Below are 27,335 nucleotides of genomic sequence, written 5' to 3'. Positions count from 1 at the left end.
TTAATGTATGTGGGGTTTGGTGTCAGCGTTGCTGGTGCAGGTTCTCTGCTGTTCAGTTGTGTTTCTTTGGTGGTGAGAGAGGTTGGGGTTGGCCTAGGGTGTGGTTGTTTGTTTGTGATTGGCTGTGGTGATCTTTGTTTTCGTGTGTGAGTGTGGTGGGTGTTTCGGATCAGGTTAGCCATATGGATTTGTATGCTGTTGGTGGATTATTGTCATTGTCTTGTTGGGCTGTGTATGTGATAAAGGGGAGCCATAAAGGCGTCTTCTTCTGTTTGTCCCCGTGTCATTTTCAGTTTATTGGTTACCGTATTTTTCGCTCTATAAGACGCACCAGACCACAAGAAAAAAAAAAATTCTGAATCTCAGAAGCCAGAACAGCAAGAGGGATCGCTGCTCAGCGAAAGCAGCAATCCCTCTTGCTGTTCTGGCTTCTGGGATAGCTGCGCAGCCTGCATTCGGTCCATAAGACGCACACACATTTCCCCTTACTTTTTAGGAGGGAAAAAGTGTGTCTTATAGAGCAAAAAATACAGTAATTTTTCTAGTAGGGCTGTTTCCCATACTATTTGGTACCATTGGTCCATGCTTACTCCTGACAGGTCTCTCCAGTGTCTGGTTATGGTGTTTCTGGCTACTGAAAGTAGATGGGTTATGAGTTCTTTGTGGTATAAATGGGCATTGTTGTCTTGGAAGATGTTTAGTAGGGCCAATTCTGGGGTGATGTCTAATACTTGCTTAGTTATTTTACATATTTCTCGTATGACTGTTGTCCAGAATAGTTGGATTTTGGGGCACTCCCACCACATGTGAAGGTATGTGACTGTGGAGGTGCACCCTCTCCAGCATTTTGGTGAGGTACCCTGCGGGGTGTCACACACATTCAATGAGCGGCCTGAATGCTATGCCGAACTCAGTGCCTCTGTATAACAGTAACTATAGGTAGGACGTTTCTCAAACTGTATAAATTTGTACGTGGGGAAAAACACTGTTGATGTTGGTCTCAAGAGCTTATCCCTCCCAACTTGAACCTTGGCCATTTAGCGCCACTAAAAAAATTAAAATGAAGCATGCTTTAGCATGTCTGCCGAAAGTGTTTCCTATGCAGAGATTATCACTGCATAGGAAAAAGTGCAATGCACAGAGATGGCTTTGAATTGTCGGAGGTGGAGAGGGTTGCTGTAGCATGAAGAATGTGACAAGCACTTTGATGGCAAGTTGTTGATATTGAGCTCCTTTTTTAGATTTGATGGCCAGGCAGCAGGGAGAAGGCAATAATGGGTACGAATGCATCAATCAAAAGGGCACATATTTTATTCAAGTTACCATTCTGGGGAAGCAATCTTTCAGATTTATAGTCCCCAAAAGAAACGCGTCTTTGAAGAAACACAAGCACTAACAGATGCCCTACTTTCAGCGTGGCAAATGGTTCTCTCTCCTAGCAGGAGAGGTGCTGTTGCTGTTTACGCATGCCATGGTGCTTGGATCAATGTCTGCATTAACCAAGTTAAATATGAAATCTTTTGGATTTTTTTGAAATGAGACTTTTATGGCCTAATTGCAGAGCCGAGGAGTGAAAGGCCTTTGACAGGCAGTGGTGTCTTCACATCATCGTCCCGTCACAACACACAAAGGGAATTTCGGGAAACTCCAGCCGATAATTTTATATGGCACTTCCGCCACCTTCCGTTTGGTGCCATGCACATCAAGCCATTTTTCACACACAGACGGACGGACAAATGTCTTCCAGAAGATCCACTGGCTGAGAACAGATGGCCACTTAAATGCACGCTGGCTTGCTGAAAAACACACCACACGGTGCTTCTAACGCTTTGGCCTGGCCATTTATTGATGGAGTTACTGTACACTGTCTCTCCTTTGGCCCTTGTCCCAGTTGTATCAAACTGGCAAGGTACTGGTCTCTGTTTCACCAGAGACTACAGGCAACTGATTGGGCTAGGACTGTCTGGTGGGGCAGCTTTTAAGCACCACCGTCTGGGGGATACAGCAGACTGTTTCGTTCTGCTTAGCCCCTGGGCTTTGGCCGGTGAGAATGCTATCCAGGCTTAAGCTGGGCATTGGCAAAGGATGGCAAAGGCCTGCCAGCTGATTCTGCTTGTAGCTACTGAGGGCCCAATTCCAGTTTTTCATGTTGCAGATGCCAAGGACAGTGGTACCTTGGGTGAAGAACTTAATTCGTTCTGGAGGTCTGTTCTTAACCTGAAACTGTTCTTAACCTGAAGCACCACTTTAGCTAATGGGGCCTCCCACTGCCGCCGCACGATTTCTGTTCTCATCCTGAAGCAAAGTTCTTAACCCGAGGTACTATTTCTGGGTTAGCGGAGCCTGTAACCTGAAGCGTCTGTAACCTGAAGTGTCTGTAACCCGAGGTACCACTGTAATTACATACCTTTTTGTACTTGCGGAGTTGTATAATAATAATAATAATAATAATAATAATAATAATAATAATAATAATAATAATAATTTATTATTTATACCCCGCCCATCTGGCTGGGTTTCCAAAAGAATATTAAAATACTGTGATACATCAAACATTAAAAGCTTCCCTAAACAGGGCTGCCTTCAGATGTCTTCTAAAAGTCTGGTAGTTGTTGTTCTCTTTGACATCTGGAGGGAGGGCGTTCCACAGGGAAGGCGCCACTACCGAGAAGGCCCTCTGCCTGGTTCCCTGTAACTTGGCTTCTCGCAGTGAGGGAACTGCCAGAAGGCCCTCTGCGCTGGACCTCAGCGTCCGGGTAGAACGATGGAGGTGGAGACTCTCCTTCAGGTATACTGGACCGAGGCCAGGAATGGTTTGCCCGGTGGGGTGGAGCTGCAGGAATAGCTTGCCAGGAGGAGGAAGACGAGGTGGGGCTGTGCGATTGTACCAGCAGCGCCAGACTGATTTCCTGTGCAGCCCTGGCCTTGTCCCTCCTGAAAATCATTGATGACGCTTCCAGGTGCCTAGGGTTGTGGCTCTGCCTCGCCAGGTGAGCTGCACTTGAAGCAGTGCGTAGGGGCAGGTCGATGCAGGACATTTTGCTTCTTCCAAAGAAGGCAGGCATCTGAAGGCAGCCCTGTTTAGGGAAGTTTTTAATGTTTGATGTTTTATCGTATTTTTAATATTCTGTTGGGGGCCACCCAGAGTGGCTGGGGAAACCCAGCGAGAAGGGTGGGGTATATTATTATTATTATTATTATTATGAGTTACCCAGAATATATTAGGTTATTGACAAAAAAGAATACACACATCTGTATAGAGTGGTACCTCAGTTTTCGAACATCTCGGAAGTCGAATGTTTCAGTTTTCAAACGCTGAAAACCCAGAAGTAACTGCTTCAGTTTTCAAGCGCTATTTGGAAGTTGAACGTGCTACGCAGCTTCCTTAAGTAAATGCTTCTGGAAGTAAATTCTTTGGTTTTCAAACATTTCGTAAGTCGAACTGTCTTCCGGAATTGATTACGTTCGGAAACCAAGGTATATCACTGTATTCATATATGGTCATGTAACAGTTATTTTCTTTTAATCTTGCTCATTCACATTTTTCTTTTTTCTCGTTCTTTTATAAATGAAATTCTTCTAATAAAATACTTTTTTTAAAAAAAAGACATTTTACTTCTTGAGGCAAAGGGCAAGAGGTGCCATCCCCCTTTTAACGGTGAGTGAACTGGCAATTAACTCTTAATTCAGTCCAGAAGGCAGCAAACTAATTTAGGAGATACTGGGCAGGCTGCATGGTTCCCAGGTACCTCATGTTGACTAACGATAGGACCGGCCCTGAGTAGGGGTGCGTTTATACCATTTGAAAGAGATCAGCCCCACCTCTGTGCGTCGCCAATGGTTTAAAAACTTTTGTCACTCCTGCGTATGCCGGCAGCTTTCTGCGCGAGTCACCAGAATTAAATTTCTGGTTGCTGCTGGCAACCTGAATGCTCTTTGGGGACCCTTGCAGATGAGATTAGGCATGCTATCTTTGCAGACCATAGGATGGCTGATGGAGTCAGTGCAGCCCAACTGCCTCCCATGAACAGCATCTGGAGTCTGCAGCAAAGGCCAGCCTAGCCCTATAATGGACCAGCAGGCACCTGTGACATATGTTTTGCATCAATAAAACTATCTATTTCAGGGCAGATGGTATTGATATTTTTTATTAAAAAAGGCTTATATTAAGGATGGGCTCTGCTTTGCAAGCCATGGGTGATTAGGAACCATCTGTTTCTGAGGGCGAATTCGCAAAACAAAATTATTTGCTCCTAGACGCAAGCAGTCCTGATCTGTGTTCAGAAAGCCCCTCACTCGGGGCCCTTTCTCACCTCCTCGGCCATTACTTGATGACTCCATATGGTAAAGGTAAAGGACTCCTGGACAGTTAAGTCCAGTCAAAGGCAACTAAGGGGTTGCAGTGCTTATCTCGCTTTCAGGCCGAGGGAGCCAGTGTTTGTCCACAGACAGATTTCCGGGTCACGTGGCCAGCATGACTAAACCGCTTCTGGCACAACGGGACACTGTGACAGAAACCAGAGCGCACGGAAACGCCATTTACCTTCCCATCACAGCAGTACCTATTTATCTACTTGCACTGGTGCGCTTTCCAACTGACAGAGCAACGGGAGCACACTCCATCGCGGGGACTTGAACCGCCAACCTTCCGATCAGCAAGCCCAAGAGACTCAGTGGTTTAGACCACAGCGCCACCCACGTCCCTGCAGACTCCATATGACTTGCATGTGTGAACAGCGTCGGCTGAAATGAAACGGATGCTTTCCAATGGGGGCAGCTATCCAGGAGTTCAATCATCCAATGTGTAGTAATCCAAGACAAGAGAAGGCTAGGCTCTCCCTTGCTAGAGGAGATAATGGGCAGTCACCTTTGCATCAAATATGGAGTAGAAGTAGAAGTCTATACATCCCCACTTCCCAACTTTATTCTTCTGTGTCAGGCATGGCCAAACTTGGCCCTCCAGCTGTTTTGGGACTACAATTCCCATCACCCCAACTACTGGTCCTGTTAGCTAGGAATGATGGGAGTTGTAGTCCCAAAACAGCTGGAGGGCCAAGTTTGGCCATGCCTGTTCTATGTATATGAGCTCAGCTCTGCCATACAGCAGGAGGAAGTGACCCACTTTGGGCAACACCATGAAGGGAATTAGGTGGAAGGATCTCCGGGCCATTTTTTAAAGGGTGCATTCTGCGGCATGCGTAATAACAGGGCATTAGTGGTTGATTTAGACTGGATTGCTCACACATAATTATGTTTTATTAGTTGTTCTGGGATACCTCCCCAACGTTACTGAGTGATTGCCATGCAGAGGGGAACTCTTGCACCACAGTACCCTGAACAGGGACCTCCGGATGCATCGTCTCTTGAGATACAAGTCCCCTGAAAAACCAACCCCCTTTTTATACCAGGTGGGGCACAGGTTGGGAGTGAATGAGAGGCCACTGAATAAGAAGTGAAGAAGCAGCTTCAGGCTGCTTTTAAGAGCTTGTCACTTGTCAGAAAGGGGTTGGAACCTGGAATGGGTAAAAGGATTTGGTTTAGTTGGGAGGTTTTGTTAGGTTGTAAACCACCCCAAGATCTATGGGCATAGGGTGGTATACAAATTTAATGAATAATAATAATAATGATGATGATGATGATGTCAAAGCACTTTCGTCGGATGAAAGATAACCCCGGCCCTGCAATTCCAGCCCAACTGGCGAACTGACCACACAACTCTCAGACATCTGTTCCATATTATGGAGGAGCATTGAGACATGGGGAATAGTGCATTAGTTTCCCTGATTCCAAACAGCCCCAAATTTCATCACTTTTCAGGTCAAGGGGGCTGCAAAGGATTTTTCTCTGGAATCAAGTAACGCAGAAATGTGTGTGAAACATGGACTGCATTCCGTTAAGTTTTCTGAAAGTGGCTTTTGCATTGTGTGAAAGCTCAAATATAATTTGGAAATTAACAGGGAGATGGAATAAACTGCTGTGTGAAAGCAGCCCAAGACAGCATTTGTGCATCTTAATTGCGAAGCCTTTATTGCTCACTATTTTGCAGCCTGGTCACATGTGAAAGGATAAGGTTGTGTGGCATGGTCCCCAGACCACTGCCTGGAAAACAGAGTGTCTTCAAAAACAAATAAGCTGTTCTAAGCGAAACTCATTCAGTGATGGGTTTGTTATCTCACAGCCTGGCTCCCGTTGGTGATCAATTGCCTATGGCAATTAGATACAATGATCTGCGGTGGCCAATCATCTTACAGACTGATGGCTATACACTTCCACCAAAGTGATAAATGCAGTTATCAATTGAAGAACTTCCAAGTGTGAACTTAACTGAGTGTAATGAACCACTGTTCTGAATGGACAGCATGCCACAATCATTTTGCACATAATGGAAATAAACGGTAGAAATGTACAGATGCTCTTTCTATCTCCTGCGACTTCCAATTAACTTTGGCTGTTAATCGTTGCTCATTTGATTAAAAAGAGTGAAGGAGAAATTAGGTATTTATGAACATAAGGTACATTTTTAAAGAATTTAGGGGATACTAGTTATCTAACTAACCATTTCCTGTGCAGGAAAACGATTAGGGAATTCCTCTCATTGCTGATTTATTGTACTGATTAATGTGGATTTGTGCCAACATGTCCAACATGTATTTTTAATTTATATTAATTTTTTGTTAAAGCAGTATTTGGCTCAGTATCTGCTGATAATAAAATTCATAACCATAATATCTGAAAGCCTTAATATAAATCTCTATTCTGACGAACATCTGTAAATAAAGTGCTTCGGGCACTTAGGAAACCTATTATTGTTGAATTATTACTATTAGATCAATACTGATGTGTTTTGCAAGGAATTTCCACCTAATCCAATTATCTTTGTTCAAACTTTAGGGGTTCTTCTGCGTTTATCACTGCTAAAACAACACAAATTTAGAGATGTCATTGAGCTGAAGCTAAGCACTTAAGAGTCTCAAGCCCAGTGCAGATGTAACATTCCCAATCTTGTATTTATGGCTAGAAGATAAGAGTGGTGGTCATTCTCCTTCACAAATTCTCTTCTCCCTTCCTGTGGTAGTTTTAACCATGGTGCATCCATCTGCCTGGATAAGAACTAGCCATGATGAATGGCAACCAGGGTAAATTTTAATCAGGGTTGGCAAGCCAGCCTCCAGCCCTGGTTTAAAGCCAAACCATGGTTAGCACACAGCCAGATATAATACTACACCAGTGTTAAACCAAACAATGGAAAAGAGGGTGGTATCCAGGCTGAAGAGGAACAAGAGTAGGGTAAGTAGTGCTTGCTAGGTGCCTGATGATGGGCCTCAACGATATCATAGTTAAAAGTACATGTTTAAATCTTTCCCACTGAAAGCAAGGAGATTTTAAAATGCTTCATTTTGGCTCAGTTGCGCCCTTTGCTGGAACATTAACCATTCAGTACATTAACTAATAGTCTAGTTCTGTTTTTAAAAAATATATATATAATAAAAAGAGAGATATCTAAGACTGAAAGTGCAGATTGCATTTATTCTCTGCATGGATGGTCCTCTGTAAGGTCACGCAAGTACTTAACACACCAACCAAATAGTTCCTACATTCAAATCACATTCACGTCAGTGAAATGTTAATTCTATACAAACAAATAAAAAAATGATAATAATTAAAACAAAACAAAACAAAAGACAAGTCAGCAGGAAGAAAAGAAAAACCCTAGTTCTAAGTTAACAATGGCAGAACGCTACTGAGACAACACCATAGAAACCTCACTGAAGCAGGAGTTAAATTCAGGCCACTTCTTAGCAAAGCTCACCACAGACTTTGAAAAATATTGTTGTTTTCTTTAAACTTTGGGTTTGGGAGTCAGATTTTCCAGTGTGATGCGTCATTCCAAAATGCTAATGCGGAAGCATAGCGATCCCACCTGGTAGGATAAAATATATTTCAATTCCTCTGAAAATTACTGCTGACTGACACCCATTTGCTGGTGATCGGCTTCCGCCTCTTCTTCTTCCACATCTGCATTGTATTCTTCAAACGCATCATCGTCTACATCTGGAAGCCCCAATAGCTATTTATAAAGACGACAGAAATAAAATTGTGAGTGTAATACAAAAGGGCAAAACAACCAGGCAACAGCACTGATGTTCCAAGTCCAAGAACAAACTGAGGATGTGGTTATTTGCAGCACCACATATAAAAGCATTTAAATTGGGGGGAAGAGTGTAGCAGCTCAGTGACTCGTGGGCCAGAGAGGGCCAATTCACACATTAGGCAGCAGTTGACTTGGTTTGTTCCTAAGATACTTATCAATAAAATGAGGCCAGCTCCAGCTCCATGATTGAGAACACCTGTAGGATGCTGAAGTTTGGAGACACCTCTGGTTCATTTAGTTTTCACACATCTTTGGTGTTAATAATAATTAAAAATGTGCAAAGAAACCCAGGCACACAAACCTCCTTTCTTCACAGCAATGGGGGGTGCCATACCTGTTGAGGGAAATCTTCCCTTCAAGAGCTTTAGATACCAGAGTTAGCTCTGCAAACCTGGAGATCTGTTGATAATACTGGGCCATTAGTCTGACTCTATTGCATTCATGCAGCCTTGTAAATAAGCCTGCAGACATTACTAGCCTGCGTTTCCAGTAGAAGTAGGAGGAGGAACTGTTATGCTAGCTTCCCAGCAGGTGAGTTCACTGTTGCTTACCAGGAGGGAGACAGGTGGAGCAGTTAGCACAGTGCAAATGCACTATATTGCTTCCTGTAGTGCTCTTGCACTGCGCTGACCTCCCTGCTGCCTTGCCCCCCCTCCCAGTAAGAAACACTGACTCACCTGCTGGGAAGTTAGCCAGGAAGCCCCCTCTTCTGCATACAGCAAGGAAACGCAGCACACTTAACAATGTAGTGAAAAAGAAAGATGACATCTTTCAAGGGCTGGTGGAGAGAGGACAGAACAGAGGAAACCAAGTGGCCTGGAGGAAGAGGAAGAGAAATCCCTCTGCAGATGCCACCACCGGCCTGTTCACTTGTTCTGTGTGGAATTCCTAGTTGCTTGTAGCTACCAGGTAAGTTGTTAAAGGCAAGGTTGTATTCAGAGCAGGATAAAAGGTGAATGTGACGTCCGCCCTTAAACGGCACGGCTGCCCATTCACTTTTAACAAAACTAACTTCCATGTAAGTGAGTTTTGGGGTTGTGATCTTTTGATCACCAGGCTGGAAGCAGCCCTATGGAGAGCACCTAATGCAAGCCCTACAATGTCAGCCCATGTTGAAATTCCCTAGGGTTGCCTAGGGTTAAACCATAACTGAGAGATGCGCATTCGGGGCCAAGCTGGACTCCAGCTCCCATCAGCTGCAACAACATGTCAGCAACATCTTCAGGGCACCCCTGTCATACAGGATGGGTGCAACTATGGCTCCCTCTGTGCTTCCATCCTGCACTACTCCAGACACATGAGAAGCAGGGGAGATCACATGGCAGGGGCTGACAAGAGAATCACTTCTTGTGGCTGTGTGCACCTAGGGAAGATGCCCCTATGGAGAGTAACCACAGTTGTCCTGCTGACCTGAGGTTCCTAGTTTAGCATTACTGGAGCAGCGCAGGCAGAGAAAGACTGGGGAACCCGAAGCTCCACCTGTGGTTGTTGGACACCAAGTCCCATCAGCCTCGGCTGCCATGCCCAAAGGTCAGGGGTGATGGGAGATGAAGTCCTACGGTCTCTGGAGGGCCACTGCTTCCTCATTCTTTGGACGGAGGAGCAACACACCTGATTCTTCTTAGTGTAATGTTTTCTCAGGGGGAAAGAGCATGCTCAGTTCTCCACCCTTTTCAATTTCAGTATATCTAGGACCCTCGTACCTATGGGACCGCCTCTCCCGGTATGCCCCACGGAGAGCCTCAAGGTCCATAAATAACAACACCCTAGTGGTCCCAGGCCCTAAGGAATTTAGATTAGCTTCAACCAGAGCCAGGGCCTTTTCAACACTGGCTCCAGCCTGGTGGAACGCTCTGCCTCATGAGACCAGGGCCCTGCAGGATCTGATTTCTTTCCACAGGGCCTGTAAGACAAGAGTTGTTCCGCCTGGCCTTTGGCTTGGAGCCAATTTGATTCCCTCCCCCTCTTTCTTTTTTCTTTTTCCTTTCTCCTTCTGTGATGAGGCTGTATTTTAATATTTTAATGTTTCAATATTTTATTTTAATTTTGTTTTTAAGTTGTATTCATTCAACTTGTTTTTATTATTGCTTGTTAGCTGCCCTGAGCCCGGCCTTGGCTGGGGAGGGCAGAGTATAAATAAAAATTATTCTTATTATTCTTATTATTATATCGTGAAATTTCACAACAGAGGTGCCAGAAAATAATTCCACATCAGAGTCTGCCAGCATAGCCAACTCTAGTTCTTTAGATGCTGCATGCTGAAATAAAAGAAATGTGTGTATCATTTCTCATATGGAATGGACAGGCCCTTTTGGGTTGCTTTCCATCCCAGCTGGGAATGTCTGTTTGGAAAACGGGAGACAGAAAAATAAAGCTCTTAAAAATAAACTTATGCTTATACACATTTATGTGTGATGATGGGAAACGATCATGGAAGCGTGTGGTGTTTGTGGTCTGGCGTGTTGAAAACAAAACCTCTTAATGCAATAAAGCCAAAGGGTAAAAAAATGGGCACTTACAGGTCTGAATGATTTGAAGACTTTTTCCAGTATTTCATGCAGTGTCTTTTTACCACAGGAGGAGATGTAGTCCTGCGCCAACTGCAGGAAAGGCAAGCAGTCCTCGCTTTCACTCCAGACGTGCTGCAAAGGCAAGCCATGACAAAGCAGGGGTTAATCATGCTGGCAGGCAGTGAAGTTTAAAAAGCAATAAAACTGATATGGAGAGATTCTGGAGCTGTAGAGTGATCTATAGAGAGCTGTGGGGAGGAACAGGTTAAAACCCAGGGGCCTTAACCCATTGGCAGCCCCCATCTAACTCTCTGCTGTCCAGTGGCATACAAATCCTCCCTCTGCCATAGATTTGGCGTTGCCACATATATTTGAAGGATATTTACTCTGCTCTCCAGCCACATGGTGACTTACAAAGAGCAACAGTGAGACGGTCACTGCCCTCAGGCTCATGACACAAAAGGAAAGGGGATGAGGAGGGGAGAGGAGAGGAGAGGAGGAAAAGCAAGCTCAAGAACCAAGTCAAAGTAGCAGAATTGTTATATTGGGTGGTGCCTCCAGACTGTCAGCATTTTGGAGGAAGGAGTCAAGGGCATACCAGAATTTTAGGTTTGTGCACCTAAAATGGATTAAAGTGCTGTGTCACCCTAGCGCAGAGGTGCAGAATCTCTTACCCACTGCCCAAAATTGGCTTGGCCCGGGTCCCAATTTGGCCCATGAGCCACTTTCCCCAGCCCATGTTGATATTCCCTGGCCCTCTTCATGCTTGCTGTATTACCCCAGAGGTGCAGAAAAAGCCACCATTGATTAGTGAAGCCACTGCCCATCAGCTGACAGGCAGTGACTTCAAGTCTGATCAGTGGCAGCTTTTTCTGCATCTCTGGGGTAACACAGCAAGCAGGAATTTGCACACACTTCCCTCGTGCAATGCAGAAGCGCCTGCGTCCGTCCTGGACCTGCCTTCCCTCCTGCACTGGCAGCCAGGTGTCTTGGTGCGCAACGCAGCTAATGAGAGCTCAGGGCCAGCACCAGAGGTTGACACTGACAGGCACCTGCAGAAGCCACAAGTCTCAGGATGTGGCCCGCTGCCCATCCATGGAACCAGCAGTCCTGCTGCACCTCCACCTTGGTCTCAGTTACTGCTCACATGACCTCTGCAAGCAAGCAAGCAATGGCAGGGGCAAGGAGAATGAGCTGTAAGTTCTACTTGCCTCTTCAACCTTTGGTGTTGCTGGACTACGACTCCCATCATCCCAGGCTGCTGGGGACTGTGGGAGTTGTAGTTCAATGCTATATATGAGGAGCCAAGTTGAAGAACATTGCTTGCCATACAGACTGGCCTCCAACAAAGAGGGCAGGCAAATGGGGAGTGGTGTGGTGGGCGGGAACTAGCTCCTTAAGTCTTCTCGCTGAAAGATCCCCAAAATTTGAAGGCAGCATTGGGAAGTGACCAGGATGTGATCAGGCAGGAATGATTCTGCCCTCACAAAGAATCATCTTGATTTCTCCATCTTTTTGATTACACACACAACATTTTACTCACATTACAATGTCCCCTCCAGTTATCACACTCAACCACCCTTTTATTCCCTATGCAACTCTCTACTTCAGATATAAATTCACATCCAATATGTCTGGGACAACACACAGCTACAGTATTGATCTAGCCACACCTGCAGTCTTTCAGAACAAAGAAGCAGGATGTTAATTAGTGCAGGCACTTAATTAGGTTACAAACTGACTTGCTGGTAGGGTTCAAAATGCAGAGGGGCTAATCAGAGCCAGTGCAGTTCAGTGGATAAGAGTGCTGGATCAGGACTCTGGAAACCAGAGTTCAAATCCCAACTCGTCTGTGAAGCTCAGTGGGTGACTTTGAGCCAGTCAGTTTCTCAGCCTCACTTACTTTGCAGGGTTGTTGTAAATGTAAAGCAGGAGTTGAGAGACATGTGCATCACTTGGAAGAAGGCTAAAATGCAATCAATACAGTCTATGAAATATCCATCCATCCATCCATCCATCCATCTACACACGCACACCCTCACATATGTGTGTGTGTCTCCACCCCTTGGAAACAGAAGGCCTGTCTTATGTAGGTCACCTCGACCTCTAACAGCCTCCTGTATCCAGGAGTAGCCCCAAGCTAAGTACCTGCTCCCTTAGAGGAAGTGTAACGCTATCCAGAACAGGCAACCACCCTACCTTCCAGATACGTGAACTACCTGTCCACAGAGCCTCCATCTTCCTAGGCATTCAAACTCAGATGTTGGCAGATGTCAGCTAAGTTAGCTGAAAATATTAGCACTGCCTCTGCACCAGGGTGGCCAGCCCACCATAACCGGGTCGCATGTTGTCTCCAAAAGGAGGCAGATCTAAAGAGGATTAATTTCAAAGTCGTTTCCGAAAGGTTTGTTACATAAGCACATTTGCAATGATTCCCAATGATAAAAGCATATAGGTATAAATAGCTATTACATAAAATCTGTCCTGTATTGCCAGTATCAGCTCTATACAGTTCATACAGTCAGCAGAAGAATTGGGAAGCAGAGATTTTCCTAGACTGGACCATCTCATGTAATCTTTGGAGATTGCATGTCTGAATTTGCCTCCATGAAAAATGCTGCATCATGGATGATGCTGAACAAGTCTCCCTGAGGTGCTATTTTCAGTTTCTTTAAGGATTCCTCCACCCACCCTACCAGGGACCATCCCCACTGGTACAGTCTGGAAAAAGGCTTTATCACTGGCAAATGTTTACCCCTCAGTTCTGCTGACTGCATAAACTGGCTCTAGGAGGAAAGAAAGCAATTATGTGTGGAAAACGAGACAAAAATCTCAAGACTATGTTTTGAACAATGTCAATATATTAACTTTTACATGTTAAGAACCCCAGATTTTAGGTCCAGGGCATCTGCACATAGAATATTACAAAGCGGGACAAATCAGGTTACCCCCACTCTTCCTGTAAGCGTTACAGTCTAAATACATGGCACTCCCCAGGTACTTCTTCAGTTTCCAGTTTCTCACATGGAAAAATAGCTGTCAAGCTATTTTTTCTTAATACTTCATTGTGAATATTAGAACATTTAAGTTTGCCAGCTGCAATATATGAGCAAAATCAATTTCATGTCTCAAGCAAAATCCAAAGAACAGAAAGAAAATTACACAAGGATCACATCAAAGACCTAACTGAAAGCACGTTATACAAGATCATACGCAAACATTATTTAGCAAGAGTACACAAACCCACACAACTATGAAATACAACAAATGCCACTCAGTCTCCACCCCTAGATTACCATGGTTTGGAGGTCAAGAAATGCCCTTTACTGTAGTCTTATTTCTTTGTTCTCCCTCAGCTCTAAAGTATTTCCCTCTTATTTTTTGGAGCTAACATTCTTATGCATTTGCAATGGCATTTTTGCAAGCCATGGTTTGGTCCAGCCGCAGTTTGCAAAGTGGTTAGAAGTGGGTCTACAAATTATGCAATGCTAAACCATGGTTAGCTCTAAAAAGGGAAAGAAGGGGAATCCACAAAGTTGGAGGAGGGAGGTGGAGAGGTATGAGACCCCACAGACCACCCCTGCTTTGCAAATCATGGCTAGGCAATTAGAAGACTCACACTACACTGTGCCCAAGGTGAAATGCCGTATTTTTTGCCCCATAGGGCGCACCGGCCTGTAGGGCGCACCTAGTTTTTTTTTGGGGGGGGGGATAAAGAAAAAAAATCCCCCCCCCAGGCGCGGGGCTGGGGCAGGGGAAGCCCGAGCTTCCCCCGACCCCAGAACAGGCTGCTATCCGCAGGGATGCAGGCAGCTCTCTGCAAGCCCAGCGCGAAGTCATGCCGGGCTCCCACGGCTTGTGCAGAGCTGCGCGAAGCCCGAAGCCTGGGGCGCGCTGAGCTCAGTGCGCCCCAGGCTTCGGGATGCAGACAGCTCTCTGCAAGCCGTGGGAGCCCGGCAGGAACTCCCGCGGGCTCCCAAGGCTTGCGGACAGCTTCCTGAAGCCTGGAGAGTGAGAGGGGTCGGTGCGCACCGACCCCTCTCGCTCTCCAGGCTTCAGCGAAAGCCTGCATTCGCCCCATAGGACGCACACACATTTCCCCTTCATTTTTGGAGGGGGAAAAGTGTGTCCTATAAGGCGAAAAATACGGTAAATTAGGTAAATAAATTAGGTTCTCTACTGTACAAAAAGTTTATGAGACGCCTTAACAATGACCCATATTAAGTACCCTGAAATACCTAGAGATAGTTAGAATTCTTCATGCTGTCTGCTTCCTGACCACCTGTGGCACAGAAGCTCTGCTGGAAAACAAACTGGATCCCAAAGTGACAACAGAACCGGGAACTCTGTTAACATGTTGAATCAGACAAGCTTCATGCTACGTCGAAGTCTTTGCCCACTGCATGTCCCAGTCTAAGCTCTCTGGCTCATCTATCACCTGGGGGACGTGTGCAAAGGGAGTTTAGCTTCATTCACGTCTAATTCACAAAGGAAAACTGTCAACCCAGCGTCAGAAAGACTTAACACTACACGGATGTAACAGGAGGCAGTTTTGCTAAGCAACCCACTGAAAACTGAACACAACTGCAACAGCAAAGTGAGAATAAAATGAGGGTTGTGAGAAAACACACACACACAACTTTTGGTCCTTTATGAGATCGCTTTTCCTCTTACAAGCTGTCAGATGAAATGTACTCTGCAAGACTACACATCTTGTTAACTTCAGCTGACCTGAAATTTGAAATAATCAGTGGTGCATGCCTCTGTTCCATAGAAAATCTTCCTTCTCTTTTCTGAAAGCAATACCAAGACAGTTCCCTGGCAGCTTAAAGGTTTCTTCTCAACTCTTTCAGGGCTCCTGAGTGCTGTTCTTTATCTGATTACTTATTTCTCTTAAGCTCACCTATCTAGCTTGCAGACAGCAGAGTTCTCTTCATGGTTCCTAGAGCATTTGTGCAGTGGTTCAGCACAAAGAACATGGGTTGGATACAGAATTTATCATGTCTGAAACACAGCCATTGAAATTAACAGGACTTAAGTTAAAGAAAATGCTGTGTGAAATAAAAAATTGGTGTTTTCATGAATGCCAGTAACTCGGCTGTATAGTCTATATTGTACAAAAGCATTAACTGCCAGTGGAAAAGGTAATGGGGGGGAGGTGAAACCTAGACACTTGAGGGGAGTCAAACTGAAAATTGGGTGATACATGATAACCTTTCATAACTTATGTCACCCAACAGCAGGGTCAGAATCCAGCCATGTGTGTGGCTGGATATGAACTCCAAACATTATTGGCCATTGGCTTGAAAACTATAGATGCCAAGACATAAGCAACATATGAGGCTTGTAATGTGCTATTAATTTTTACTGCGAATCTGTAAAATGATTTCCAACACCCCTGCTTCTGTTGCAATGCTGGCGTTTGATGGTAGACACCTAGTCCGTGTTTCGTTTTGGTTATTATTATTCATTTCATTTCTATATAACTTTATATTTTTGGTTGGTGTTCTATGCTTGATCCTGTTAGTTTTATAGTTTAGTTGTTTGCATACTTAGCTACTGAAACTTATTATTATTCACAAGACAGTGTTTCCATATCAACTCTCATGCTGCAAATGCACACTTAAAAACGCAAAGAAACAAAGCCTCACTCTTGGAAGCACTAATGTGATGCAGCTAACTACGCAGCCAAGGGGAGGAACGGCAGAGTTGGGCCAGCAACAATCACTATCCCATCTTGGCAGGGGGAAGAATGAAATTCTCAAATGGAAACACTTGGGTTGGGGAAGTCAATAGTAACACCCGTCTACATTTTCACGAGTCATGGTTTATGAAGGTCCCAATGACACCAGTGAGCAAGAAGACAGATCTAGCATGGAGAGAATGAGTGATATAAACATGCAAGTGTGCATAGGACCCAAGATGCTGCAAGAATGGAATGTTTTAGAGCAGGCATGTTCAGTTCCCAAGAGACTGCGCTCTACTCCCAGCCTTAAAAAAATTGACAGTGACCTACCCGTTGTCACTGGAGGGAGGAGGATCGTGGGTGGGGTGGGTGGATTGCCCAGAGCTTTTTTTAGGAGAATTGCACAGAGTTTTTAAGCTCCCCCCCCCACAACTTTTTGTACACGTTAAGGATCCCGCAGTCTACTGGTTGGACATCCCTGTTTTAGAGGGTACTTGTGGTAAAAAGAGCATCTGATCTAGTTTGGCACATACAATGCTTCAGGGACGAATAGGAATAGCTCTTCATGGCTTCAACATGTACAGAATGGTTGTGTGAATTGGCAACGAGACATAAGCCTTCAAATCCATGCCTTTAAGAAACAAGGCACAAAGCAGCCCAGATGTTGATTATTTTATTGTAAGACTGTTAATCAACCAAATATTTATTTGGCCTGGCTGCTGTTGTTGGGTTTGTTTGTTTGTTTTTGTTTCCAGTTGCCAGAAAAGCAATGGGCAAGGCTGGTTTTCCACCCTTCAGGCAGTTAAAAACACACAACAAAACTATATAACTTAGAAAGGATAGAGACAGGTTTTGTGTGAACTCCTTTGGACCTTCCAAAACCACAACATCACCCTTGGATTCACAAAACTCCCATTAGGCTTTCACCCACCTCCAACAAGGCCCACACTTGGCTCTGCCCCCTAATCCCAAAGGTCCACTTAGTGGTTGAACCTTCCCAGGAACCACAACTTTTTATATCAAGATCTGGCAACCCTAGCCAAATATGGAGCCCTAGTTCTTAAGGAAATCAACTGTAGGCTGCTTTCCGTTAAGCAGATCCAATGTTTCAAAACTTTCAAATGAACTTTACAAAGCATAACCCACTAGACAGAACTGCATTATCATAGCAGTAACGTTTTCGCCTGCTCTCCATTTTTACCCTGCAAAAGCCCTGGCAAAGTGCCTAGTGTCATTGAGAACGCTGTCCTGGGGCCAGTTATTATTATCAAAAAAATAAATAAATAATTATTATCCATTTTCATGTATGAGTAATTCCTCTCTTTGGGAATTCAGAAGAGGTCTAGAAACTAGGCTGTGATAATTGGCAAAGTCTCCAATTACACTAAAAAAGCCAAGGGCAGGCGCGCGAGAGGCCTCCCATCTCAGACTGTCACAAGAACATAGGAAGTTAGTTTCTACTGAATCAGACCATTGGTCCATCTAGACCCCATATTGTCCACACTGACTGGCAGCGGCTTTCCAGGGTTTCAGGCAAGCGGACTCTCCCAGAGCTACCTGGAGATGCCAGAGATCAAACCTGGGACTTTCTGCATGCAAGACAGATGCTCTAACATGCAGTGGCGTAGCGTGGGGGGTGCAGGGGGGGGGCGGCCGCACCGGGCGCAAATCCACGGGTTAGGGGGCGCAAATTACTTGCCTTGCCCCGGGTGCTGACAACCCACGCTACGCCACTGCTACCATGAGCTACCACCTTTCCCCAACTGTGCTGTACTGTACAATGTTCCACAGAACTGGCCCAAGACCAACACTACACCATGCTAGTTCTCTGAGTCTCAAGCTCTCTTTTAATTATTTTGGCCTTTTCCACAAAGGGGCTTTCAATGATCAGCTTGTCGCGAAAAGAAATTGCAATGAGGTGCAGCATGGCTTCTGAGTCATGGGCATACTTACAGAGTGGCAAGCCCTGTTCCCCCACGGGAATGTACTTAAGACAGCAAGGCTTTTCCAGTAAAATTGATGTGGCCCACCTTAAGCCCATGGGAGATGGTGAGCTAGAAATAAAAATCCAGTAATTCCCCTTAATAGATTAGATTGCTAAATGAAGACCTAGTGAGTTCAATGGGTCTCTTCTATGCACAACTGAGTCTGGCGCCACCAACTCAAAGGGCCTCGTTCATTCCATACATTTAAGGCACTATGACACCACTTTAAACCGTCATGGCTTCCTCCAATGAATTCTGGGAGCTGTCATTTGTTAAGGGCGCTGGGAGTTGTTAGGAGACCCCTAGTCCCCTCCCAGAGTTCCCTGTAAAGAGGGATTTATTGTAAAATGACTTGGAGAACTGTAGTTCTGTGAGGGGGATAGGGGGTCCTAAGTTCAGCACTCATAACTGGCTACAGCTCCCAGAATTCTCTGGGGGGAGCCCTGACGGTATCACAGCGCTTTAAATGTATGGTGTGATTGTGGTCCTAGTGAAGGCCCATTCATTATTTCTGCCAGGAAAAACATAAGAAGCCACCACCTGCCTGGATTCTGCTGCAGCCAAGAGGCCACCAAAAGGGAAGAAGAAGAAGCGGCATCCCCTCAGAAAAGAATTTTCTCTAGATCCTCCAGAGTAACAAATTTAAGATATTGCTCTCAGGAAGCCCCTCGTGGAACTAAATGATACAAGGGTGCCCCTTGGGGAGAGGGCAGTTATCCTACTGACTCCATTTTATCACAACACATTCTCCACTGGATAGGGTGATAGCAATTCACCCATGCTATTAGCCAAACTTCTGATGGAAGTGAAATGGGGCAGACCTACACTTTGCTGCCCCATCCTTTGGTACTTGCCTTCTGAGAGAAAAACAGCAGATTCTGGGAAGAGGTTTTGAATATGCTACCTACAGGGCTGGCTCTTGATTTCAAACCACCATCACTCAACTCACTCCTTTCTATTACCTCTGTGGACAAACACTGGCTCCCTCAGCCTGAAGCAAGATTGAGCGCCGCACCCCAGACTGGACTTCACCATCCAGCGATCCTTTACCTATTGCCTTTTAATTCTGGCCAACCTGCCAGTGACCATGGGAAGCAGACTCCATTTTACATATGATCTGGAAAGGACGATGTTCCCAGCAATAGGAATCCTAAGGATTGCATTCTCTATCCTTTCCCTCCTACATCATCATCCCAGGCACCACATTTTCTATTCTTCCTGTTTAGTAGCAGTAAGTGACCCCTTGCTTATATTGCTGCAACCCCAGGCCTGCTAGGAGGTCCTTTCTTCTAGCAAGCCATGCACAGAGCGATGCTTGCAATTTCCCCCCAGCCCACCCCCCAGGGTAAATGCAAGGCAGGAACAACATGGGAACTGTACCGTTCAAGGCCTGGCATTTCCTCTGGGGTGAGAAGAATGTGCAACGTTTTCAGAAAAAGGAGTACCTTGAGCTTCACTATCAGATCTCTGGAACGTCAACACTCTGAAAGATGGAGATGCCCTCAACGGATCACGTGAGATCCGCCAAACACAGCCCAACCACGGGACTCAAGACTCCTGGTTTGCCAACCAGTTCCTATAGGTAAATTCCAAAATTGTCTAATATGAAAGGGGAACCGCCTGCCCTCATACCTAGCAGGAGGTTACATACTGCTCAGGGGAGAGGCACTCTGCAAAAGCTCAGAGATGCTCTTCTCTTGTTTACAACAGAAGATCAGTTTCTGAGCTCTGGGCACAGTCCTGTGCCTAAGATTTCAGGTTAAAACTGCAGAGTGGAAGGAAAGGAGGACCTTTTTCTGCCTCCCCACTTCCAGCTACTCTCTGAAGACTGGAGAAGAGACCCTCTTAAGAATATTAGAGGAGTGGACAGGGAAAGGACTGGACCATGTGAAAAACAAACCCAGTATTTTTGCTGCAGTTCATTCATTTTCAGTTTTGTATTCTTATTATTAAAAAAGCACACCTAGACGTTCCGTTGTTGCGCCCGTAACCTTGGTTTCAGGTGCCATTGGGCTCCTAGTTTTCAAAGCCCTATTTCTAACACAGCCCTTGGGGTCCCTTCCAACGCTACAATTCCATGATTCTAGGAGGGGAGAATAACAACGCAGGTTTCCTTGAGCTCCTTGGAGAAAAATACCGGCTGGAATTGAAATAAATAAACATAAGGCCTAGGGGTCAAAAGAAGCCCCAATGTTTTAATTGTTCTGCTGCCTGGGGGGCTCCTTTGGGAGCAAGGATGAGATATAAAAATAAATTAAGCAAGGGGCCAGCGCTTGCCAGAATAAAAGGATGCACACCTTGAGGCAGATGATGCCAGCTCTGGGACTCCTTCCAGGTGGGGAAATCCATCACTCCCAGGCAAAGGAGCCAATGTTAACCTCCCAGCCCTGGCGAAGATGAATGTGAGGCGGAAATGCACTTGGTGACTTAAGCTCCCCCCCCCCCCACCTCCAAAAGCAGATGAAATCCCAAGTGCTGTGAGTGTGGATGGCCAGACTGGAACCATCAGGAAGGCAGAAAAGGCTGAAAGGCCCTGGAAGGGCCAAGACCCCCTTTTCTCTCTCTGTGCCCCCCCCACCTCACTATCAGGGGTGCCAACTTGAATTAAATATTGGGGGCACAGGGAAGCCCTGCCCCACATACCTGATCCCATGACACCACTCTAATAGCAATGCCCATCAACAATATTTCAGATATTGGGGGGGGGGGGGAGAGCGAAGACACCTCAGCCCCATGGTTTCCAACATGGGGCACACACCCCACAGGGGGGGCAATTTGATTTTGGGTTTGTTTGTTTTTAGGGGGGGCAATTTGAGAATGAGTTAGTAACAGTGAATGGCCTTTTAGGCTTCCTCCATGTGAACAGTTCACTTCTTGAATCAAAAGAATTATATGGGGGGGAACGCATCAGGATTTTAGAGATGCTTAGGTGGGGCATGGCCCAAAAAAAGGTTGGGAACCACTGTCACTGCTTCTGCCCCTAGGTCTTGGCTCCTGTGTCCACTCTTAAGGAAGAATCACCCCCAAAAGGTGGGAAAATAAAATAATAAATAGTAGTAGTAGTAGTAATAATAATAATAATAATAATATATTGTTATTATTATTATTTCATGGGGGCGGGGAGGAAAGCGAAGACACTTCAGCCCCATGGTAATATATATAATATATAATAAATTATTACTATTAGAAAAAAAATCCCCCCCAAAGAAAAAAAGAAACACAGCAGGGGAAAGAAACAGAAAGGGGCTCCCTGGTCTTTCTCTCCCTCCCCCATTATTTTTTGCGCCTCTTTCTTAGGGGTCAACTCCATGGGGCTCGCGAGGGGGGGCCCCAAAAGGAAAAAAAGTTGACGTCCGTGGCCATTCAAAGCGTGTCGCGTCACCTGATGGGGCGGGGCTGGCCTGGCCTGCCCCCCCACCTCAATATTTTACAGTATTCCAGTTGTGGGGGGGGAGGGGGGAGGGGAAAGGACACCCCCTGAGGGGGGTCGCCGCCGCCGGCGGTGGCTACTTACGAAGCTGTCCCCTCCGCAGCCGTTGTCCGGGCACAGCACGTAGAAGGAGACGCCCGGGTCGGCGTAGAAATCCATCCTGCGCTCCGTCTCCTCGGTGGCGATGAGCTCGAAGGGGGTGCGCGAGCACCATTTGTCCGCCGCGTCCGCCAGCTGCTGGAAAGCCATGGCCTCAGGCCGTGTGGGGGGCTGACGGGACCCGCTTCCTCCTCCTCCTCCTCCTCGGGGTTTACTCGGCCGGAGCTGCTCCTCCCTCAGCCGCTGCTGCTGCTGTTGCTGCTGCGGCCGCCGGGCTTCGCATTCCCGGTTTACATGCTGAGGGGACGACGGCCGCTTTCCCACCCCCCAGCCACCCGCCCTCTCTTCTTCTTCTTCCTCCTCTCTTCCTTTCCCGCCTCAGCAGCCCGGCATAGGGGCTCCTCGGTCGCTCCGCCTCGGCCGGATGCGGCCGGATCCTGCTGGATCTCGAGGAGAATGAGCCGCCGCCGCCGCCGCTCGCCCCTTTCGGGTTCGGAGCCTGGCGGTGCGCACGCGCAAACGCGCAGATAGGGGGAAATAACGGGAACGAACGGCCGTTCGCGGCGGCGGCGACGCGAGACTCGGCGGATGTCTTCCGCCGCCTGAAACGGGAGACGCCCTCAGAATATCGCGCAGGGCGGCAGCCCAGTGGAATGCGGAGCAGCCCCGATCCGGCAGAAACGCCGCGGGGTTTTCCAGCCGCGCTCCGAATATTGCTAAGGCAGGGGTTGAAAACAATCCAGAAGCGAGCGGAGCAGCAAAAATCCCAGGCCTAGGTCACTTTTTTTTTCAGCCGTGAGAGAGTGTGTGTGTACACACACACACACACGTGTGTGTAACTGTAACCTGAGGTACCACTGTGTGTGTGGAGAGAGTATATGTGTGTGTGTTGATCTATAGCTCAATTTGGTTCAGCCATATATATATATATATATATATATATATATATATATATGCAGTATGTATTAGTGTGTGTGTTTGTGTGTGTGTGTGTGTGTGTGTGTGTGTGTGTATATATATATATATATATATATATATGGCTGAAACAATATATATAGCTGAAACCAAAAGTAACGTAGGCCTGGGATTTTTGTGGGGTGTGTGTGGAACCTCGGGTTGCGAACGTGATCCGTGCCGCACCACACGCACCACACGTTCGCAGCCTGCGGAGAAGGTGAGAAATGCCTTAGTCACCTCTCACCCCTTGCCTTTTCCTGTAAGACCTATTACAGTCGTTAAGAGTCGTCAGCAGGCAAATCTCAGCTATCTGCCAATCTCCCATTCCCACCACCCTTCTGAGTAATACCCCTCCCCACCTTCTCACTATATAGAAGGATCTGGCAACTTCTGTTTCAGTGTATCTGAAGAAGTGTACATGCACACGAAAGCTCATACCAAGAACTAACTTAGTTGGTCTTTAAGGTGCTACTGGAAGGAATTTTTTTATTTTGTATCTGCAAAGACTACAAGCTGTATGTATATAATCAGCATCCGGAACTGTATTACTGAAGCCTGATCTTCTGCAGCAGTAAACGATTTAGGACCCTAAGCTGCCTCTGTTTGGTGACTGGAACTAGCGGCAACTTCTGCTAGGTGGGTATCTCCTCTCAGAGAGAAGGGTAGCTAGATTTCTGGGGGTGATCAGAGTCCTTAAAAGCAATGTATCACAAATATACTGACACCAGTGGCCTTCATTCTGTGAAAACCAAATCCAGTTATGTGTTGGTTGGCACCTTGAGATCCCTTGCCACTTGGGAGTGTGGTGTGCATGCAACAATATATTAGAAATATGTGAGTTGTCGGTTTGGGATGGACAGGTGGGGAAGCCTCTTGTTACTCAGAAATAAGCACACAACTTGCATGGCTGAAGTTCATTTTTTATTTAAATAACACTTTAAAAAGAAAAAAAAACCCTACAAAATTTTACAAGGCAGATATATATATATTATTTACATATAAATGTAAACATACTATGTCTAAACTAATGATGCAGATAAATCTGAGGCACAAACTGCATCAAAAATAGTAGATCATACATCTGAGTTCAGTCTCATTCCTATTTTATTCCAGTAACGTTTGAAATAGTTCTCAGTTCTCTAAATAGTCCTGCCTGCTAACTCAGTTGGCCAACATGTGGCTTATGAGAAGCATTAGGAATCTATTCAATACAACAGCCTTTGTGCACAAGGTGTGGACCATAAAATCTCTGGAAGTCCCTCAGTCTTTCCAGCTTTGGGAGTACAGTCGTTTCAATTCCTTCAGATTACTAGATGCCATTACCAAATCCTACGCCTTGCAGCAGAATCCATATCTAAGCCAACTTGGCAGCGAGCCCAGCTAAGTTGAATCTTTCTTACTTCCATGTGAGTGCACACAGGACTGCAGCCTCAATTTGTTTGCTTTTTTATTTTTCTTCTGTTAGTCACAAAGAGGGACAAAAGCTTTGCAAGACACTCTGAAGTACACCCAAGGTTTCATCTCAAGCAGTGGCTGCATATTTTCACGTCTATCTTTCTGCAGGCCACAAACTAGAAACTATCAAAGCAAGGTTCTGCCACATAGCATACTCCACTTCTAGTACCTAAGTTTCTAATTTCTGCAGAAATTGCGGTACATGCACAGTCCTCATTCCAAAAACATATGAATGCTTTTTTCCTGCCCTCTTCTCTCAAATGCATAAGAAAGCCAAACGTGTGAACAGTGTTCATCTTCCTCCTAGTGGATTTAATTTGTTTTATAGTTGCATAACATTTTAAAGCGATGCATCCATCTTCCTCCAATTCACATCACATTTGAAAGATTACAAGAAAGGCATTCAAAAGAACAACTTGCAACCCAATCCCACCCCTGGTTGTAGCCGCAACAAAGGTTATAGCGTCTTTCCACGCGAGGCAAGAAGGACAACCCTAGATGGTTCTGCTCTCTTTGTCTCTCAAAATCTCTCCTACCTATTAGCAAAAACGATCAGCCTACTGATTCTCACGATAGGGGCTTCCTGCCTTGCTTTGAGAGAATGTTTAGGGACTCGCCTATTCAAAGACGGAAGTGGCTGAATTGGAGATGCAACATTTCTGGAAATTTTGAGGCCCTGGGCAAAAGCAGACATGGAAGGGGTGTGGCATGAAACATACACGATACTTTCCTATCAAACCCAAACTTACTTTACTGCTTTAACAAGATAAAATGTGTCATTTAGAAGGTAAAGGTAAAGGTAAAGGTACCCCTGCCCGAACGGGCCAGTCTTGACAGACTCTGGGGTTTGTGCGCCCATCTCACATCTATTGGCCGGGGGCCAGCGCTGTCCGGAGACACTTCCGGGTCACGTGGCCAGCGTGACAAAGCTGCATCTGGCGAGCCAGCGCAGCACACGGAACGCCGTTTACCTTCCCCGCTGGTAAGCGGTACCTATTTATCTACTTGCACCCGGGGGTGCTTTCGAACTGCTAGGTTGGCAGGCGCTGGGACCGAACGACGGGAGCGCACCCCGCCGCGGGGATTCGAACTGCCGACCTTTCGATCGGCAAGCCCTAGACGCTGAGGCTTTAACCCACAGCGCCACCCGCGTCCCCATCATTTAGAAGGTAGTTAGCATCTAAAATGGTACTGCTTGACACATTTATAAAATTTGAACAGCAATCCTATGCACGTTAACTCAAAAGGAAGACCCATTCTTTGAGCAGAGCTTACTCCCAGATACGCAGCCTCAAAAGTATAAATAGCTTACAGTGCAATCCTACATGATATAGTTCTACTGAGGAGTAAGCCCCACTGAGTTCAATGAGTTGTAGTATCGCCAAGCTAGAACAAGGGTTGCCAGATATGGCAAGCAGCAATTCACAAGGAACCCAAGCCCCAAGTGCTCCCCTCGTGTAGATGGCAACAGCCTCTAGGCACAACTTCAGCTCAACAGCACCCTCCCCACCTGTGATTTCTAGCAACAGGGATTCAGAAGTATGCTACCTCCAACAATGAAGACAGCCATTGACTACTGGGCACTTGGCTTCTGATAATGCCAAAGCTAAGTCTAGATAAATCTGAAAAGCTTTATACAATTAGTTTTCTGCTTTTCACTGCAACTGTTGTACCATTTGCAAGGCAACTCTTCTGCACAATGCGTGCCACTTATTAGGAACAAATACACAAAGGATTGTGTCCACTGTTCTCTGTTAAACCACACAGACTGGCAGGTGGAACTTTGGAGAGGCTAAATCCGGTATGCTATGGGTAGTTCTTGTTCTGGGGGATTCTATGCTTCTCATTTTGAAAAGTTATGGGTCTCAACAATCCAGGAATTTCACCAAATGAGGCAAGTTTCCAACACAAGTATCACTTCTATAAGTAGGAATTAAAGTCCCCCACATGTGTACAGATCTGTTTCGCTATACAGTATGTTCACATAACATAAAGCACTGGATAGGAATGGGATTTCCTTAAAATCTCAATATCAAGTTTATGTGCACAGATTTTTTCCCCCTTCTAATTTTCATCTTGCTCTTTAATCTTGATGGGGTTAGGTTCCCCCACCCCTGCGCCGGTCCTGCTAAAAATGCCAACAATTCTTGCCCATTATATGCATTATTATATGTATATTCACTCCAGATTTCCTAAGGCAAGCAGCACATAAACAAGTACATACAATGATGCATACAACCATATGAAATACATATGCATTAATTTACTTAGATAATTATGATGAAGTGTACTGAAGCATAGAGATTGATGCTTTATGTACATCATACTTTGATATACCTTTTTTGGAATATTATTAGTTGGGCTTGGCTTGGGCATAAATGGGTGCTTAAGGCAAGAGGCAGTCCAAGACGAGCAAAACTGAATGGGGTTGAAACTGCCCAAATCAGTGTATAAAACCATTCAAATACATTCCTCCATCCTTAGTGCTGAGTGGTGTGGGTTTCTACAGTGCATATTGGCCAGCAGACCTATGTGTGATGGGGCACAGGTATGTGGAATTTCTTACATGGAAGTAATAAAAGGCATTGTTAGGTTTCCTATTTGTACAGTCGCAAAAACTTAATTGGCATACAATCTCTCAGCAGTAGTAAGAAAGCCTTACAAGTGAGTCCACAAGTTATTAGCCTATGCATAGTTCTACTAAACTCTCTGCCTACACATACCTCTATCAATCACTTGTGTCATACTGAGAACCTCAAAAGGAAAAAAAACAAAGAAAAAACATCCCAGTTTTTTAAATTCCCTTGCCTGGGTTAAATTTGTATTCATCACAGGTGACAAGACTACTGACAATTAACGCCTGCCTTAATGCTATTTGACATCTTTGCATACAAATGCTTGAAATTTGTACTCCACTTTCTATTTTGTTTTTAAAATGGTAAACCTGAGTTACATCTACCCCAGAGACAGCTTTTGCTTTATCTTATTGGGGTACACAGCCTTTCCTAACAGCAAGAATCATACTGGAGTACACCAAAATTACAGAGCGTCAGCACGTTAA

General features: G+C 45.5%; 1 protein-coding gene across 1 annotated transcript; it reads right to left on the bottom strand.

Moving 5' to 3' along the window:
• Positions 1 to 7,507: 7,507 nt before the first annotated feature.
• Positions 7,508 to 22,419, bottom strand: MTURN (maturin, neural progenitor differentiation regulator homolog). Its single transcript, XM_082193154.1, has 3 exons — positions 21,848 to 22,419; positions 10,672 to 10,794; positions 7,508 to 8,068 (listed from the first exon to the last, which is right to left on the bottom strand). The coding sequence occupies exons 1-3, from the start codon at positions 22,010 to 22,012 to the stop codon at positions 7,958 to 7,960; spliced, it is 399 nt and encodes a 132-aa protein (XP_082049280.1). The 5' UTR covers positions 22,013 to 22,419; the 3' UTR covers positions 7,508 to 7,957.
• Positions 22,420 to 27,335: the final 4,916 nt, after the last annotated feature.

Source organism: Podarcis vaucheri (assembly GCF_965113315.1).
Source record: "Podarcis vaucheri genome assembly, chromosome: 12".
In the NCBI taxonomy this organism is placed as follows: domain Eukaryota; kingdom Metazoa; phylum Chordata; class Lepidosauria; order Squamata; family Lacertidae; genus Podarcis; species Podarcis vaucheri.
The sequence above is the reverse complement of the archived record's forward strand: the minus strand, read 5'-3'. Positions and strand labels throughout refer to the sequence as shown.

Bases quoted from the DNA above. Each gene is read 5' to 3' on its own strand.
- MTURN (XM_082193154.1), bottom strand. From the start codon at position 22,012: ATGGCTTTCCAGCAGCTGGCGGACGCGGCGGACAAATGGTGCTCGCGC. The intron at 10,795-21,847 runs GTAAGTAGCCAC...TTGCCTTTGCAG, and splicing joins GCTGCGGAGGGGACAGCTTC to CACGTCTGGAGTGAAAGCGA. The intron at 8,069-10,671 runs GTAAGTGCCCAT...CTTTATAAATAG, and splicing joins TCTTCAAATCATTCAGACCT to CTATTGGGGCTTCCAGATGT.